The 18,891-nt window shown below is 44.6% G+C and overlaps 1 protein-coding gene across 2 annotated transcripts in view; it reads left to right on the forward strand.

Moving 5' to 3' along the window:
• Window positions 1-18,891, forward strand: part of PITPNC1 (phosphatidylinositol transfer protein cytoplasmic 1) — a 312,387-nt gene that overhangs the window by 41,815 nt on the left and 251,681 nt on the right. The window contains exon 1 of one of the 2 annotated variants that reach the window (XM_023211998.2): window positions 3,697-3,811. The exons of the other annotated variant lie outside the window; for it this stretch is intronic. Coding sequence (XP_023067766.1) covers window positions 3,800-3,811 — 12 coding nt within the window. The 5' untranslated portion in view covers window positions 3,697-3,799. Of the gene's footprint in view, window positions 1-3,696; window positions 3,812-18,891 lie in introns of those variants that run through there. 2 annotated transcript variants of the gene reach the window in all.

The raw sequence follows: 18,891 nt of genomic DNA on the forward strand, positions 1-18,891 counted from the left end.
AAAAGAGAGAGAAAAAAAACCCACAACCCTTTTGTTTCAGAACCATCCACATCTGTCTATCCATCCGTAAAGCACAAACTTATCAGGGACAAATCATAGTCTCATTTTGCTTCATGCATTTTGGGCCTGACATCAGTCTGTCTTTGATCCCTGAAGGGTGGTAGAAACAAGCAGTGCTTTTCAGAGTGAAAAGGCACGCTGTGGAAGAGAATATATTTTATTGATCAGTGATTAGTGAGTCTTTTTATGACATGTTTTGTGTTAATTATGATTTGAAAACCTCCAGTGGAGGGTTCTCAGGAATTACTAAGTCAGCCTGTCAGCATGCCCCTGGGTGCAGCAAGAAGCATTGGAATAAAGAATCTCAATGTGTGACCAAATTTCGAAATTATTGAGGATGTACAGAAATTAGCCACTTCTATTTTTCCTTCCTACCTTCCTTCCTGCCTGCCTGCCTTTCTTCCTTCCTTCCTTGCTCCCTTCCTCCCTCCCTTTCTCCCTCCCTCTCCCTCTCTTTCCTTCCTTCCTTCCTTCTTTCTTTCCTTTCATTTCCTTTCTCTCTCCTTCCTTCCTTCCTTCCTTCCTTCCTCCCTTCGGTCTGTCTTTTTGACAGAGTCTTGGTCTGTTGCCAGGCTGGAGCACAGTGGCACTATCTCAGTTCACCGCAACCTCCACGTCTTGGGTCAAGTGATCCTCTCACTCAGTCTCCTAAGCAGTTGGGATTACAGTCATCCACCACCACGCCTGGCTGATTTTTATATTTTTAGTAGAGATGGGGTTTTGCTATGTTGGCCAGGCTGGTCTTGAACTCCTGGCATCAAGTAAACTGCCCTCCTCGGCCTCCCAAAGTGCTGGGATTACAGGCGTGAGCCACCATGCCTGGCCTCACTTCTGTTTCCTACTTGTGTTTTTATTTCCATTCCTTTTCCTGACTTGTGTGTATTTTCTCATTGTGGAAGCACTTAGTGTTTTGGTACTCAGACTTACTTTCCAGTGTTTCTTCTGATCAATCAATAGCCCTTTACTTATACCAACTGTATGTGGTGGAAGGAAAGTCAGGAATGTCTAATGTGGGGGCATAATTCATTATGAAGCTGCTTAGAATTTCACTAGCCATGAATGATGCATTATCCATCATGTTAGCTAGAATATACTGGGCTCCAGTCTGTTTTGGGTGATCTTTAGGGTCCTTCTGGGTGCAGGAAGAGAAGATGACATTTCAGGAGATCTCTGCACATTCTGCCCTGGCTTCCTTCCTTCCAGGTAGGCTGAGAGAAAGCTTTCTTCTTGATGGTGCTAGTGAGAACTTGGCAGGTGGAGCAGGAACTGTTAGTTTTTCACTCCCTGTTGGAGTCATTCACACATACAGCTCATATAGAAGATGGATGTCTTTTCTCTTGGTGCCAGAGACTTGAAAACAGAGAACAGTAGCTTTTATTTATGTATTTATTTTTGAGATGGAGTTTTGCTCTTGTCACCCAGGCTGGAGTGCAATGTCACGATCTCAGCTCACTGCAACCTCTGCCTCCTGGGTTCAAGCAGTTCTCCTGCCTCAGCCTCCCGAGTAGCTGGGATTACAGGCACTCATCACCACGCCTGGCTAATTTGTGTATTTTTACTAGAGATGGGGTTTTACTGTGTTGGCCAGGCTAGTCTTGAACTCCTGACCTCAGGTGATCCACCCGCCTCGGCCTCCCAAAGTGCTGGGATTACAGGTGTGAGCCACTGCACCAGGCTAGAATAGTAACTTTTGAAACCCATTTTTGTCATTCCAAAGTCTTCGCAGTGTGGTGTTGGGAAAGCTTGGTTCCTGTTTCAGATGGGTACCCTCACCCCAGTTATGGCTGTTCTTACATCCAATTCTAGGAAGCCTCATTCTTGCATGGTCGTAGAAAAGCAACCTTAATTTTCCTGTGCCTTAGTTTCCTTACCGCCCAGAAATGTGGCAAAGATGCAGCATCTGTTTATTTAGTAAATATTTATCAAGTTCTGGGAATACAGCGGCGAATAAGCCACCAAATCCTTCCTTGATGGGACTCACTCTCTAACACAGTCAAGGCAATGAGGGACCTTCCAGGAATTAACAAATTATGCATGTAGGTGACACATGAGGCCAACAGGAAATGACCTCGAATTGAAGTTGAAATTTACAGTGTGAGATGAGCCAAGAATCTGTGAACCCTTAGAACTCAGGCAAGGTGAGCTGGTGTGACTTGCAGGAAGTATGACTCAATTGTGACTGTACCCAAGAAGGCTTAAACCACATCATCTGAAGGAAGGATGTGCCAACATATGCTTCCAACGACTAAAAGGAGGGGCAGAGGGAAAACAAAACAGCATGTTCCCAGGCCCATCCCAGGAGGAAGGGAGGCTATAAATACATTCCTTTGACATTGTCTAGTTACCATTGCATAGAGTTGGAGGTGAGCGGCATATGGAGAGACACGGATTTGGAGACAGAGTTGGAATCCCAATTTTGTCTTATTAGGCGTGGACAAGTCATTTCAACTCTACGAGCTTAAATTTCCTCATTATTTATTTTTTAAAATAGAGAGGAGGTCTTGCTATGTTGCCTAGGCTGGTCTTGAGCTCCTGGGCTCAAGCCATCCTCTAGCCTTGGCCTCCTAAGTACACACAGGTGTGACCCACCACACCCCTAGCTTGCTCACTGTCTTTCTTTCTTTTTTTCTGTTTTTCTTTTGAGACAGAGCCTTGCTCTGTCACCCAGGCTGGAGCACAGTGGTGTGATCTTGGCTCACTGCAACCTCCACCTCCCAGGTTCAAGCGATTCTCCTGCCTCAGCCTCCTGAGTAGCTGGGACTAGACTACTACACCCAGCTAATTTTTGTATTTTTAGTAGAGATGGGGTTTCACCATGTTGGCCAGGCTGGTCTTGAACTCCTGACCTCAGGTGATCTGCCCACCTCAGCCTCCCAAACTGCTGGGATTAAAGGCGTGAGCTACCACACCGGTCTAGCTTACTCAAACAATGTCTACTTTGCAGGGTGGTGTATGTACGTTCCTCAGTACCTTCTGTGTGATATGCACTTAGTAAATGTTAGTTCGGCTCTAACAGACTGATCTGAGATTTTGATTCTGTAACTCCCAAGAGTTCAGTATGCTAGCATTTTTTTTTTTTTTTAAACATGAGGAAGAATTGGGTAAGGAAGAGCTGTGTTTTAATTGCATTACGGCTCAACTGCTAACTGTTTTGATATGTTGAACAAAGTCCATTGATTCTTCATGGAGGAGTGCTTGCCGGGAGTATGAGTCAGCACATCTGCGTTATTAACTTGTTCGGAAGCTTTTTGTGGCAGATTGATTTTAAAAGCCCCCAAGGAAACAGAGGATTTTATTTAATAGAAATATTGTCAGAATGACATTGAGATTTGGGTTTGGCTTTCAAATCACTGGATACAAGTTGAATCAGGTCTTTTCTCTGACAGATATTAGAAACATGGTGTGTTGGAGAAATACTCTCCATTACCCGGCAGGGGCCTTACCTTGGGAGAGGGGGATGATATTTGCCTGGCGCACCCTGGTGACCCGACCTAGCTGGCCTGACTTTCTAAAGGCAAGGATGTGTGGGCTTGGTATAGAGAGGTGGTGAAACCTGAATATTAATATTTTCAAATCTGATTACTAGTATTTTCAGTCGACATGACTGGGCGCAAATCCATCCTCATTTAAATGCAGTTCTACCTGAAATCATGCCTCACTGCAACCATGCACTCCTGGGCTTAAGCGATCCTCCTGCCTCAGCCTCCCTGAAGGTCTACCTGCATTTGAATAAGGATGGATGTGCGAACAGGTATGTCTTTGTGAGTTTCCATCTTATAGTTCTGGAGCAAAGGACAAATGGAAGAAAGTTGTTAAGGAAAAGAAGAGCGTTTCTGTGGCTCCTTCAAGAGCAGTTACAGATTTCTGTCCTGAAGCCAGGAGGAAATACACGGTCCAGGTCCCACAGTGGAAAGTTGCAATGCTCCCTCTTGGGCATCTCTGTCCTCATTTGGATTCAGGGCTGAAACATCTGGATCAGTTTCACAGAAGAGGTTTCAAGTAGATTTCTTGCAGTCTTGAAAGTCACACTTCTCTGAAATTGGTTTAACACCAATCCAAAACCTACTGGTGTTCCTGTTACATTTTACAACTCTTCATATGCCCCTTAAGAAATGACCTCTCTAGAGAAAGAGGTGAATTCATGGTATGGGAGGATGAACCCCACACAAATGGTCACAGCTTTTTCAAGTCCTAAACCCTTGCTATGGGCAAGGGTCGACAAACTTTTTTTTCTTTTCTTTTCTTTTCTTTTTTCTCTTCTCTTCTCTTTTCTTTTTCTCTCTCTTTCCTTTTCTTTCTTTCTCTCTTTCATTCGTTCTCTCTCTCTTTCTTTCTCTCTCTCTCTCCTTCCTTCCTTCCTTCTTCTTTTTCTTGCTCTCTTTCCCTTCCTCCCTTCCTTCTTTCTTTCTCTTTCATCGCTCTCTATTTCTTTTCTTTTTTTTTTTTTAAAGAGACAGGGTCTTGCTCTGTCACCCAGGCTGGAGTGCAGTGGCACAATCATGCCTCATTGCAACTTTGTACTCCTAGGCTCAAGCAATCTTCCTGCCTCCACCTCCCAAGTAGCTGGGACAACAGGCACGCACCACCACACTTGGCTAATTTTAAAAATAATTTTTTTTTTTAAAGAGATGGGAGTCTCACTATGTTGCCTAGGCTGGTCTCAAACTCCTAGCCTTAAGTGATCCTCTCACCTTGGCCTGTGAGAGTGCTGGGATTACAGGTGTGAACCACCATGGCAGGCAGCAAATTTTTTTCTTAAAAGGCCAGAAAGTAAATATTTTTGCTATTGCCAGTCATAAGGTCTATGTCACAGCCACTTGACTCTGCCGTTGTAGCTCAAAAGCAACCATAGACAATAGGGTAAAGAAGTGGGTGTGCTGTGTTTCAATAAAACTTTATTTAACACATAGGCCTCCCTCTTGCAATCCCTTTTGCTGATTGCTTCATAGACCATCATACACTTCCTATGCTCTTTGGAGTAAGGAATTCTTTTGATTATAAATTACATGTTTGGCTGTGGAGAAATAGGAATGCTTTTACACTGTTGGTGGAAGTATAAAGTAGTTCCACCATTGTGGAAGACAGTATGGGGATTCCTCAAGGGTCTAGAACCAGAAATACCATTTGACCCAGCAATCCCATTATTGGGTATATACCCTAAGAAATATAAATCATTCTACTATAAAGACACATGCACATGTGTCTTTTATTTATTGTAGCACTGTTTACAATAGCAAACACATGGAATTAACCCAAAGGCCCATCAATGATAGACTGGATAAAGAAAATGTGGTACATATACACCATGGAATACTATGCAGCCATAAAAAGGAATGAGATCATGTCCTTTGCAGGGACATGGATGAAGCTGGAAGCCATCATCCTCAGCAAACTAACAGAGGAACAGAAAACCAAACACTGCATGTTCTCACTCATAAGTGGGAGTTGAACAATGAGAACATATGGACACAGGGAGGGGAGTAACACACACCCGGGCCTGTTGGAGGGTGGGGGGGCGAGGGGAGGGAACTTAGAGGATGGATCAATAGGTGCAGCAAACCACCATGGCACACATATACCTAGGTAACGAACCTGCACATTCTTCACATGTATCCCGGAACTTCAAATAAAAATAAAAATTAAAAAATACATATGTTTAGAGAAAGGAAGCTTCCATATTTATGTATCATCATGATTTTTTAAAAACATTTAATTTGCATACAATTTGTTCCACATTAGTTTCCTGTAAAATGGATTCCTCATAAATGCTTGGTAAGAGTATCCATGTTTGATAGGAAGCACACTAATTGATGATGCTCGAATTCCTTTTTACTCTGAAGTTCTTTTCACGTGCTGGTGAGTTCCGAGCACCATGTTTACGTGCACCTCTCCTTTGCAGCAAACATAAGTTATGAAGTCCCTGTGAGTCCTAATGGCGCCGAGGTGCTGCCTCAGGTGGCCTTCTCTTAATCCTGAAAAAGTCTCCATGATTGGTCTTGGAGGAGTTCTTCTGGTTGTCTGGAATGAGTTCATACTAATAGTCAGGGCTCTGGGCATTGTGAGACCCTGGCTACTTTCTTTCTTTCCCACAATGTATACTTTCGCACTGTTTTTTTTTTTTTTTTTTTTGAGACAGAGTCGCGCTCTGTTGCCCAGGCTGGAGTGCAGTGGTGTGATCTTGGCTCACTGCAACCTCCACCTCCCAGGTTCAAGCAATTCTCCTGCCTCAGCCTCCTGAGTAGCTGGGACTACAGATGCACGCCACCCCTGCCCAGCTAAGTTTTTTTGTATTTTTAGTAGAGCTGGAGTTTCACTGTGTGAGCTAGGATGGTCTCGATCTCCTGACCTTGTGATCCACCTGCCTTGGCTTCCCAAAGTGCTGGGATTACAGGTGTGAGCCACTGCGCCCGGCCATACTTTCTCACTATGAAAACCTCCTCGGACTCTTCACAAGAGTGAGTGAGCTGGATTTGCTGTATTTTCAAAGTCATCCTTCATTACACATGAACATTGGCTGCACCCAAGCTTGGCTGTGAACTGATTATTCTCACCAGGGCCTGTTAACACAAATTCCATCACTCCTACAGCTAAAAATAAACCATATTTAACACGTAGAAACAAAATTCCAGGCAAATATATAATCTGATTTGATTAAATCTTTGTTGAAAATGTTAATGGTGGAATCAGATGCTTACCTTTAAGATGGAAGATTGCATTCCTTTGTGAGCAAGGTGCCTAGAAATGAATTCCAACTCTTGATGTAATCAGAGAGATTGATGGATACCTAAGTGTCTGAAATGATACTAGTTCATCTTGTCTAAGGGCATTCCCCCATTTGTGGCACACTGTCCTTGAGAATCAGGCTTCTATTTATTTTATTTTTTTACAGATGGGGGTCTTGATGTGTTGCCCAGGCTAGAGTGCAGTGACTGTTCACAGGCACCATCATTGCACACTGCAGGCTCGAACTCCTGGGCTCAAGCAATCCTCCTGCCTCATCTTCCTGAGTGGCTGGTACTGCAGGCATCCGCCACTGTGCCAGGTTCAGTCTTCTATTTAAATGATGCTGCTACTTTAGAGGGTTTAGGAATATTCAGTGTTTACAGCTAGTGTCTGTGTAATATGAAAATATACCATGCCTTGGCCGGGCATGGTGGCTTATGCCTGTAATCGCAGGACTTTGGGAGGCCGAGGTGAGAGGATCACTTGAGCCCAGGAGTTCGAGACCAACCTGGGCAACATACTGCCCGTCTCTACAAAAAATAAAAAATAAAAATTAGCAGAGCATCATGGCGTACACCTGTAGTCCTAGCTACTCGAGAGGCTAAGGTGGGAGGATTCCTTGAGCCCAGGAGGATAAGGCTGCAGAAATCGTGCTACTGCACTTCAGCCTGGGCAATAGAGTGAGACCCTATCTCAAAAAGAAAAAAAAAAAAAAAGAAAGAAAGAAAACATACTCTGCCTAGCAATACAAATATGAATAATAGTGACCTGCGAGTAATGAGATTATAGATGCTTTCAAATATTCTTCTTGATAATTTTCTGTTTTACAAATATTTGATAATGAATATGTATTACTCTAAGAAAAACAGTACAAAGGTTTTCAAAGTGTTTTGACAGTCATTTACCTGCAGTAAGTACGTTATACATCCCAACCCAGTATAAACCAGCATTTATGTATTTATAAACTTAAAACAAACATTAGTTAACCTTTTTTCCCTACTTGTCTTGTTTCGTTTTTCTTTTTTTTTGAGATGGAGTCTCGCTCTGTCACCTAGGCTGAAGTATAGTGGTGTGATCTTGGCTCACTGCAACCTCCATCTCTTGGGTTCAATCAATTCTCCTGCCTCAGCCTCCCGACTAGCTGGGATTACAGGCAGGTGCCACCACGCCCGGCTAATTTTGTGTTTTTAGTAGAGATGGGGTTTCTCCATGTTGGTCAGGCTGGTCTTGAACTCCCGACCTCAGGTGATCCACCCGCCTCAGTCTCCCAAAGTGCTGGGATGACAGGCGTGAGCTACTGCGCCTGGCTTTTTACCTACTTGTCCTGATGTTTTCTATTTTTCTATTCTATTCTATTTTATCGAAGAAGGAAGAAAGAAAAAAGAAAGAAGAATATCCATGTATTGACCAGGTAAAATGATTTCATGAACCACTGATAGGTAAATTGAAAACTAGTGGTCATAGGACAGTGGTTGCCAGTCTTGTATTTCATGGGTCAGTAAAATTTAAAAGAAATTTTGGGGATTGATGTAAGATAATTTACTTTTTATGTTGCAAAGTAAGGATATTTTAAAACTTACAAAGTAGCTGGGCGAAGTGGCTCATACCTGTAACCCCAGCACTTTGGGAGGCCAAGGCAGGTGGATCATCTGAGGTCAGGAATTGAGACCAACTTGGCCAACATGGTGAAACCCCATCTCTACTAAAAATATAAAATTGGCTGGGTGTGGTGGCGATTGCCTATAATCGTAGCTACTCGGGAGGCTGAGGCAGGAGAATTGCTTGAACCTGGGAGGCGGAGGTTGCAAGAAACTGAGATCATGCCATTGCACTCCAACCTGGATGAAAGAGCAAAACTCCATCTCAAAAAAAAAACACAAAAACTTACAAAGTAATTATTTCTACCACCGTGATTCCTTTATTCATTTGTCATATTAAAATTTTGTTTTTATGAATTTTATGATTTGGGGGAATTTTCATGTCAAAATATCCTTTCTTTTCTGAAAGAATATTTTAGCATTAAATATTAGAAGGAATACAATTTCAGCAGTTACGTGATAAATACATTTAGCTTTTTGAAAACAGAACGCACTTGCTTTGTTTTTTCCACTTGGCAATGAACTTGTGCACTAGCATTTAAGAATCATTTAGGAATTATCAGTGTGGTAGAAAGAGCCTTGCTTTGAAACAACACAATTTTACTTCCAGTTCTGAATCATTTAATTTTTCTGAATTTCTTTTTACCCATCTGCAAAAGAGGAATCTCAGAGGTGTAGCGATAAGGTTTATAAATGGTTTAAGAGAGTTCTGAATGCCTAGGAGCTTATAAATGGTAACTTCTTTTCTCTGGATCATTAATTCTCTTTACTACTTTGTGATTTTAAAATCTTAGAATGTTGGCCAGTGTGGTGGGTCGTCCCGGTAATACCAGCACTTTGGGAGGCCGAGGTGGGAGGATCACTTGAGGTCAGGAGTTTGAGACCAGCCTGGCCAACATGGTGAATCCCCATCTCTACTAAAACGCACAAAAAATTAGTCTATAATCCCAGCTACTCGGGAGACTGAGGCAGGAGAATCGCTTGAACTCGGGAGGTGGAGTTTGCAGTGAGCTGAAATCGTGCCACCGCACTCCAGCCTGGGCGACAGAACAAGACTCTGTCTCAAAAACAAAAACAAAAACAAACTTAGAATGTTGGCCTGTGTGGTGGCTCATGCCTATAATCCCAGTGCTCTAGGAGGCAGAATGCTCTAGAGGGTAGAAGCGGGAGGATCGCTTGAGGCCAGGAGTTTGAAACCAGCCTAAGCAAGGTAGTGAGACCTCTGTCTCTAAACAACAACAACAAAACAGCTGGGCATGGTGGTGCACACCTGTCATCCCAGCTACTTGGGAGGCTGAGGTGGGAGGATCAAATGAGGCTGGGAGTTCGAAATCAGCCTGGGCAGCATAGTGAGACCCTGTCTCTAAAAAAAAAAAAAAAAAAATTAGACACATGCAGTTGCATGTGTCTGTAGTCCCAGCTGCTCAGGAGACTGAGGTGGGAGGATCCCTTGGACCCGGAAGGCTGCAGTGAGAAATGATAACACCACTGAACTCCAGCCTGGGTGACAAAGCAAGACCCCATCTCTTAAAAACAAAACAAAACCACACAACAACTTGGAATGTTGAAAGAAGCTGATTATGTGTTTCCATTTTATGATGAACTGTTTCTTTAATTTTTACTGTTTTTAGTTTCTTGTCTCTTTTTTTTTTTTTTGCGATGGAGTCTTGCTCTGTCGCCCAGGCTGGAGTACAGTGGCATAATCTTGGCTCACTGCAACTTCTACCTCCCGGGTTCAAGCGATTCTCATGCTTCAGCCTCCCGAGTAGCTGGGACTATAGGTGCCACCACCACGCCCAGCTAATTTTTGTATTTTCAGTGGAGACGGGGTTTCACCATGTTGAACAGGCTGGTCTCAAACTCCTGACCTTAAGTGATCCACCTGGACCTTAAGTGATTCACCCGCCTCATCCTCCCAAAGTGCTGGGTCTACAGAGTAAGCCACCACACCTGGCCTCATGTCTTGTCTTACCTACAGCTTTCCCCCTCTTTCTGCGTTTTCTCCATCCTTTACCCCTGAATCAGCCTCTGTATACCATTATTCATGATGGGAACTCAGCTTGTCTGACAGTTGGTTTTAAGGCACAATTAGAAAATATTCCTTGATAGTACAATGAGTTTGCAGTTTTTAAGTTGTGGTTTTGGCCAGAGATATTAATAAGGGTTTGGACGTTGAGTGGAATACTAAGAATAAGAAAGGGAATGTGCTTAAAATACATCTCATGCGCCTTCTGTTTAATTACATGGTAATTTGTAAAACAGACTGGTTTCTGTGGCCTTGAATACTAATACAGACTTTCCCTCACCACAGCTTATCTTCGAGTCATAAACACAGAGGCATGCATAGTTCACACATCTCCATGTATTTTCTGTTTCCAAGGAAGATATGATCACTCTGAAGAACCAAAAGATGAGTCACTCTGAAAAAGTTTTATTCCTTTGTCTTAATGTCATGACTGTCTTGACAGTTGACTGTGTTTATTTCAGCAATGTTTATATTTAGAGTCTCTTCCGTTTGGCTCAGTCGGATATTTTCAGTTTCACCCAGCACGGACCACAGCCACACTACCTCCTATATCCCAGTGGATAACTTCTGCAGGAAAACTTCAGCTACTTGACACTTTTGGGAAACGAGCTGGGTGTTCCTGATAAGAAAGGTTTACCAGAATCTTGTAAAGATGGTTTCTCTAATAATAGCTAACATATTTATAAGCTTGCTATGTTTTAGAACACGGGTGTCCAAACTTTTGGCTTCCTTGGGCCACATTGGAAGAATTGTCTTGGACCACGTATGAAATGCACTAACACTAATGATACTGATGAGCAAGAATAAACAAACAAACAAACAAATAAATAAAGGTCCGTGTATTATTTTTGTGATATCTGCCACCACAGATAAGCCAAAAAGTCCTCTTATTCAAAGGGCTGGTCACGACCATTTCAGTAACTTCATTACAGGCTTTGTGAACATTATCTCATTTAATCCTAAAACAATACAGAACAGAACAAAATGACTTTCCCTGTCTCGATTTCCTGAGTGATCTTTGTAAACATCAGCTATCACAGTGCGCTCTTTTGTGTAAATTTCAGGTGTGTGTGACTGTTGTAAGCACTCAGCTTACCACTGTTTATTGAGTGAGTATTATGTGCCAGATACAGCTTTGGACACAGGTGTGAATAAAACAAACTCCCTGTCCTCAAGCTGCTTATATTCTGGAGGTGGGAGGAGGACCCTGACTATAGCATGGAAATACACAAATATAATGTCAGGTAGCCACAAATATAGCAAGATTTAGGGACAGGGAGTGAGGGTGGGGAGGGTGATGGCAGAAGACCCTTGAGGCGACAGTTGAGCAGAGACCTGGATGAATCGTGGGAGCAAAGTTTGTAGATATTTGGCAAAAGAGCCATTTGTTTGTGACTTACATGGTTCTCCCTCTTATGCTTTCTGTAGTTTTCCTGTCTCCTTGCAGTCAGTGTCAGGAAAGGATTTAGTTGGGCCAGATCAAGGGAAGCCAGACCTAGAAAGGAGGCAAAGCTACAGGTGCAGAGCAGAGACTGCTAAGGTCTTTGCTGCGGGCTGCAGGAGTAAGCCTGGGCGGGCGCATAAGGCTGCGGGACAGGGGAGCCGCTGGAGGGTCCGCTGGCTGCACACAAACAGGGCCATGCTTCTGGGCGTTTGCATCGAGGGCAGGCCAGCGCTGAGCAATAGGAAGCTTCCAACCCCGGGCAGAAGATACAGCAGAGAGGAAGCTGGGGAGCCGGGTATAGTAACTCGAAATCCCAGTACTTCAGGAGGCGAGGCGGGCGGATCGTTTGAGGCTAGGAGTTCCAGAGCAGCCTGGGCAACACGGAGATTCTGGGTGTGGTGGCTTGCGCCTGTAGACCCAGCTACTCGGGAGGCTGAGGCAGGAGGATCTCTTGAGCATAGGAGTTTGAGGCTGCAGTGAGCTATTATTGTGCCACTGTGCTACAGCCTGGACAGTAGAGTGAGACTCCAGCTCTAAAAATGAAAATAAAAAAAAGAGAGGAAGCCAGGCGCAGCCTCGGGAGGCTGACGCAAGAGGATCACTTGAACCCAGGAGTCTGAGACTAGCCTACGAGGATCACCCCTGTGAATAGCCACTGCACTCCAGCCTGGGTGACATAGCGATACTCTGTCCCCTCCCCCCATAATAATCATATAATAATAAAGAGGAGTCTGGTGCTGGCATAGAGGTACGGGCTGGATGGGAGGGTGGTCAGGGTGGGGCAGGGGGCTTAGAGCAGGATCTGGTTCTCCAGGGAGATGAAGAGGAACAAGGCCAGAGCTCAGCTGCAGAAGCTGTGGTTTAAGAGAGAGCCTTGATTACAGATGTTTGGAAGTCAAGAGCCCACTGCCTAGAACCCGGGCTGCAGATGGGGAATGAGGCTTATGGCTCCGTGATGGTGACATAACGCTGACACCTCAGCTGTGGCACCACAGAGTCCTGTGTTACCCCTCCCTGTGCCCACACAAGATTACCAGAAACTACTTTGCATCCCATTGAATGCAATCTGCTCTGTGCCTCTTTTGTAAAATCTGCCCATTTGCACATGGTGTTGACACCCCAGCCTGGGAACTGAGCAGCAAGAGGAAGCCTCCCACCCGCCCCACCCCCAAGTAACGTTTCCTCTTCCGGCTCCCACAGGGCCATTACATAACCTTTCTTAGCACCCTCTGCACAGAGCTGTAGTCTTTGGTAGAGGGGCTGTGCTTTAGAAGCCCGGAGCTCAAGCCGGGCGCTGTGTCTCACACCTGTAATCCCAGCACTTTGGGAGCCCGAGGCAAGCGGATCCCTAGAGGCCAGTAGTTCGAGACCAGCCTGACCAATGTGGCAAAACCCCATCTGTACTAAAAATACAAAACAATTTGCCAGGCGTGGTGGCGTATGCCTGTGATCCCAGCTACTCAGGAGGCTGAGGTGGGAGGATCGCTTGAGCCTGGGAGGTGGAGGTTGCAGTGAAGTGTTGCAACAGTGATCAACAGAGTGAGACTCTGTCTCAAAAAAAACAAAACAAAACAAAAAACGGCCAGGTGTGGTGGCCCCCAGCATTTTGGGAGGCTGAGGCGGGTGGATCACCTGAGGTCAGGAGTTCAAGACCAGCCTGGCCAACATGGAGAAACCCCGCCTATACTAAAAATACAAAAATTAGCCGGGCATAGTGGCAGGTGCCTGTAGTCCCATCTATTCAGGAGACTGAGGCGGGAGAGTGGCGCAAACCCAGGAGGTGGAGCTTGCAGTGAGCCGAGATCGCACCACTGCACTCCAGCCTGGGCGACAGAGCAAGACTCCATCTCAAAAAAAAAAGAACAAAAACAAAAACAAAAAAGAAGCCCAGAGCTCAAGATCTGATCAGACTCCCTGGGTTGAACCTTGGCTCCTCTTGGGCAAATTACTCAACCTCAGTTACTTCATCTGTAAAACGGAAATTATAATAGTACCTACCTCTGCAGGATTCTTGTGAAGATAAAAGCCACACAACAGTGACTGGCCCCAGAAGTGTTAGTGCTTTTGACATTTCTGTAACCCTCACTAAACTGTGACACCCTCCAGGGCCATTGTAGGCATTTTTTGTACCCTCAGTGCCTAACATATCACCCAGCAGGCACATGGATTCATTCAACAAGTATTTATTGAATGCCTTCTTCCAGGCCCTGGGATGCAGGGACATAGCCACCAATGAGACAAACTCCTGCCCCCATGGGGGCTGACATTGTGCTGGTGGAGACAGACTGTAAGCAAGTGAACACGGACATAAATAATACAGTTTCAGGCCAGGTGCGGTGGCCTACGCCTGTAATCCCAGCACTTTGGGAGGCGGATCACAAGGTCAGGAGTTCGAGACCAACTTGACCAACATGGTGAAACCCCATCTCTACTAAAAATACAAAAATTATCCTGGCGTGGTGGTGCACGCCTGTAATCCCAGCTACTCAGGAGGCTGAGGCAGGAGAATTGCTTGAACCTGGGAGGCGGAGGTTGCAGTGAGCCGAGATTGTGCCACTGTACTCCAGCCTGGGTGACAGAGCGAGCCTCTATCTACACGCCCCCTGCCAAAAAAAAAACAAAAAACAAAACCAATTTCAGCTAGTGATAAGTGGTATAAAAAATTAAGTTGGGGTCATGTGATTAATCGAGTGACCTAAGATGTGTGAGATGCATGGTTGATATGTTTTTTTGTTGTTGTTGTTTCTTTGTTTTACTTTTTATTTTTTTGAGATACAATCTTGCTGCTCTGTTGCCCAGTCTGGAGTGTGGCGGTGTGATCATAGCTCACTACAGCCTGCAGTTCCTGGGCTCAAGGGATCCTCCTGCTTCAGCCTCCCAAGTAGCTGGGACTGCAGATGTGTGCCACCACACCCAGCCACCCAGCTAATTTTTGAATTTTTTGTAGAGACAGGGTCTCATAATCTTGCCCAGGCTGGTCTTAAATTCCTGGCCTCAAATGATCCTCCTACCTCAGCTGCCTCCCAGAGTGTTGGGATTACAGGCATGAGCCACTGTGCCTGGCTGGGAGTGCTATTTTAAAAAGAATGGACAGAGAAAGTTTCTGTGAGGATTTGACGTTTGAACAATGGTCTGATCTAAGTGACAATCTGAGAGAGCTGTCCAGACACAGGGAGCAGCAAGTGCTAGCATGGTCTCTTTGTGTTTGAGCCAGGAGAGGAATAAAGGTAAGGGTGAGGGAGGCAGGAGGTAAGCAGAAGGTAGGGAGGCCACGGAGGGGAAGGAGGGTGATGGAATGAACGTATAGGACAGGGCGTGCAAAGTGTTCGAGGCCTGGCTGGGAGTTTGGGATATGTCTTTTTTGCAACGGGAGCCACTGAGAGTTCTAAAACCAGGAGTGACATAATCTGATTCATATTTCTTAGTTGTGTGCAGAGCTTTGTAAGAGTGGCAACAGGGATAAAAGTCCTGAGACCAGGGAAAACCCAAGAGTCTTGGATTTGTGCGGATGCCTGAGGTAAAGGGGACTCATTCCATGGCCTTTTCTGGAAAGCTGGGTCATCTGTTACCAGTTTTAATGATTGCCTTCTGTAGCAGGTGGAATAGTGTTCCCTCAAAATCTGTGTCTGTCTGGAACCTTAGAATCTGATCGTATTTAAAGTAGGGATTTCTTTTCTTTTCTTTTTTTTTCTTTTTTTGAGACAGGGTCTCACTCTGGTTGTACAGGCTGGGGTGCAGTGGTGCGATCACAGTTCACTGCAGCCTTGACTTCCCAGGCTCAGGTGATCCCCCCCACCTCAGCCTCCCCAGTAACTAAGACTACAGGCTTGCACCACCATGCCCGGCTAATTTTTGCATTTTTAGTGGAGACAGGGTTTCGCCATGTTGCCCAGACTGGTCTCAAACTCCTAGACTCAAAGAATCCACCTACCTCGGCCTCCCAAAGTGCTGGGATTACGGGTGTGAGCCACTGCACCCAGCCAGCAATAGGGTTTTTGCAGATGTAATTAGTGAAGGGCCTCAAGATGAAATAATCCCGAAATTAGTGTGATACCTATACCCAATGACTGATGTCCTTATAGGAAGAGGGGTGGACATAGAGAGACACAGGGAGAAGACAGCCCCTTGAACATGGAGGCAGAAGTTGGGGTGTTGCAGCCACGAGCCAGGGAATGCCTGGGGTCACCAGAAGCTGGAAGAGGCAAGGAAAGATTTCCTCCAGAGCATGGCCCTGCTGATACCTTGATTTTGGGCTTCTACCCTACAGAACTGTGGGAGAACACATTTCTGTTGCTTTAGGCACTTGGTGGTACTTTGTTACTGCAGCCCTGGGAAACTGATGCACCTCCTAAGCATCACTCGTTTCTTAGGAAGATTTGCACTGGCGCAGAGGCATGAGAGAGGCCTCCTGAGGAAGACTGGCCATTCTATAGACCTTCCTTAAGCCCTGGAGAGGTGGGTGGTCTTACCAGGAACTCAAAGGAGCTCTAAGATCCCAGAGGAGGTCCCTGAGAACAAATGAACAAATGAATGAACGAAAGGGCCCAAGGCCGGGTGCGAAGGCTCAGGCCTATAATCCCAGCACTTTGGGAGGCTGAGGCAGGCGGATCACTTGAGGTTAGGAGTTGGAGACCAGCCTGGCCAGCATGGAGAAACCCTGCCTCTACTAAAAATTACAAAATGTAGCTGGGTGTGGTGGTGCACATCTGTAATCCCAGCTACTGGGGAGGCTGAGGCAGGGAATTGCTTGAACCTGGGAGACGGAGGTTGCAGTAAGCCGAGATCTTGACACTGCACTCCAGCCTGGGCGGCAGAGCGAGACTCTGTCTCAAAAGAAAAGAAAAGAAAAAAGAAGAAGAAAGGGCCTAAGACAGGGCTGTGTCTGACCTTCAGGTCACTTAATAGCCCTAGCCATGAACATTGTAATTGACCCTCTGCAGCACATAGACCTCTAGTCAGTGCAGCAATCATCATTCCACTGTGTGCCTTCTAAGCTGCTGGGTTGTAATATCTTTGTTAGAATTTGGATAAAGAGGACAGAGTACTAAGTGACTTTTTTTTGAGACAGTCTCACTCTGTCGCCCAGGCTGGAGTGCAGTGGCGTGATCTCCACTCACTGCAACCTCTGCCTCCTGTGTTCAAGTGATTCTCCTGCCTCAGCCTCCCCAGTAGCTGGGATTACAGGTGCCTCCCACCATGCCTGGCTAATTTTTGTATTTTTAGTAGAGACAGGGTTTCACCATGTTGGCCAGGCTGGTCTCGAACTCCTGACCTCAAGTGATCTGCCTGCTTTAGCCTCCCAAAGTGTTGGGATTATAGGCATGAGCCACCTTGCCCGGCTGGGCCTCAGTGATTTTCTAATGCATAGAATGTGTGAATTTTAGAGTATGATCTTTTACCATCCAGTTTTCTGGACTCAGAAGTAATTGTTCTCTTTTAAATGTTCATTAAGTCAAATTAGAACTGAAGAAGCAACTCAGAGGTATAATACTCTGCCCCAGCGACCAAAAGCAGCCCTGCTGCTGACTTCCTGCTACTATTCTGAGTTGAAAGTGCTGAAAAGAAAACTGCAGGCCATGCGCATTTAATTTGATTGTAATCTTGCCAGAGATCCACCTGCTTTGCTCCCATCAGTTTCCCTTGGCCTGTCCTGTGGAAGGGGACTGCAATTGAGCACTTTTTTTACATTAAACAAATGACCTGCACTCTCCACAAAATACAGGTCCAAGTGGCAATAGCTTATGGGTCATCAGTTTTTCTCCTAGGAAACCTGGGCCCCAAGTTTCTGGTTGGGTTTCAGACACACAGTAGGTGCTGAATTAATTAAAGGTGTTTATTTAATTCAGCCCACAAGCATCTGATTTGCTTAGGAAATTGATTAGGTATATATTACCCAGATGATGTCAATTTCTATGTAACCATTTCCCTCTTGTGTAATTGATGAGCCTCCTAATGTTGATTTTATTTTGTTTTACCAAGCACTGTATTTAGTTAATAAAAAATACAGAATAGGATTCAAAACAGCTGTGTTTGCTATTGGCATGGCCGTTACCCTCCTAATACCTGTGCATGTCATAATAGACTACATTTGCAGAAACAAAAGGTTAGAAATAAAAGGATGACTTTTGTCCCTCCAGCTACCAGTGACAACCCACAGCCTCAGCTTATAGTATTTATTTAATCTTGTATCAGTGACAGAGCTCTGAGACACTTCCGTGAAGCAGATGTTTGAAGATCTGACAATTATGGAAGAAAATTTCTCATAGAAAAAAGTATGTTCTCCAGCCTTGGACAGGGGCCTGACATTACTCTTGCACGTTTCACTCATTCATTTATTGACAAATGAAAAATTATATATATTTATAATATACCAGGTCATATTTTGATATGTGAATACATTGTGGAATTATTGTGTTAAGCTAATGAACATATCTATCGCCTTACGTACTTATTTTTTGTTGATGAGATGGACATTTTTAAGTATGCTTGAACGTGTTCATGGATTGTGTGAAATTTTTGGCATCCCGTTTCTTCATATACCACCTTTTGCCACATGTCTTGTGTATGTAGTATGTATCCCAGCCAGTGATGAATCAAGGAAAAGGATAAAGAAAAAACAAAAACAAAACAAACAAAAAAGCAAAGCAACAAGTTTAAAAAAACCCAAAACCTTCTTTCCCAGTAGGCAGTAATTTGGGATGTAAAATATATGAGGTAGGCAGGAGGAAGAGGAAAAGTCTGTCTGAAATGAGAACTGTCTGTTGCCTTAATTCAGGCGATCACAGATTGTCTGTAGCCTTGAGCAGAGCCTAGAGAATAGTGAGGCTAGTAAAACACTAGCCCTTGGGCTCAAAATTTAAGATGGCACCAAAAAACTAAAAATCAGGATAAATTGTATTTTGGTACAATATTTTTTAAAAATCAAAATTAATGCGTAATACTCTACAATGAACAAAATATCAAAATGTTAAAGACAGGATCTAACCCTCCACTGGCAAACTCACCCTCGCTTGTCTCCTAATCCTGGCCTTGACCTTGAA

Source organism: Piliocolobus tephrosceles, chromosome 16 (assembly GCF_002776525.5).
Source record: "Piliocolobus tephrosceles isolate RC106 chromosome 16, ASM277652v3, whole genome shotgun sequence".
In the NCBI taxonomy this organism is placed as follows: domain Eukaryota; kingdom Metazoa; phylum Chordata; class Mammalia; order Primates; family Cercopithecidae; genus Piliocolobus; species Piliocolobus tephrosceles.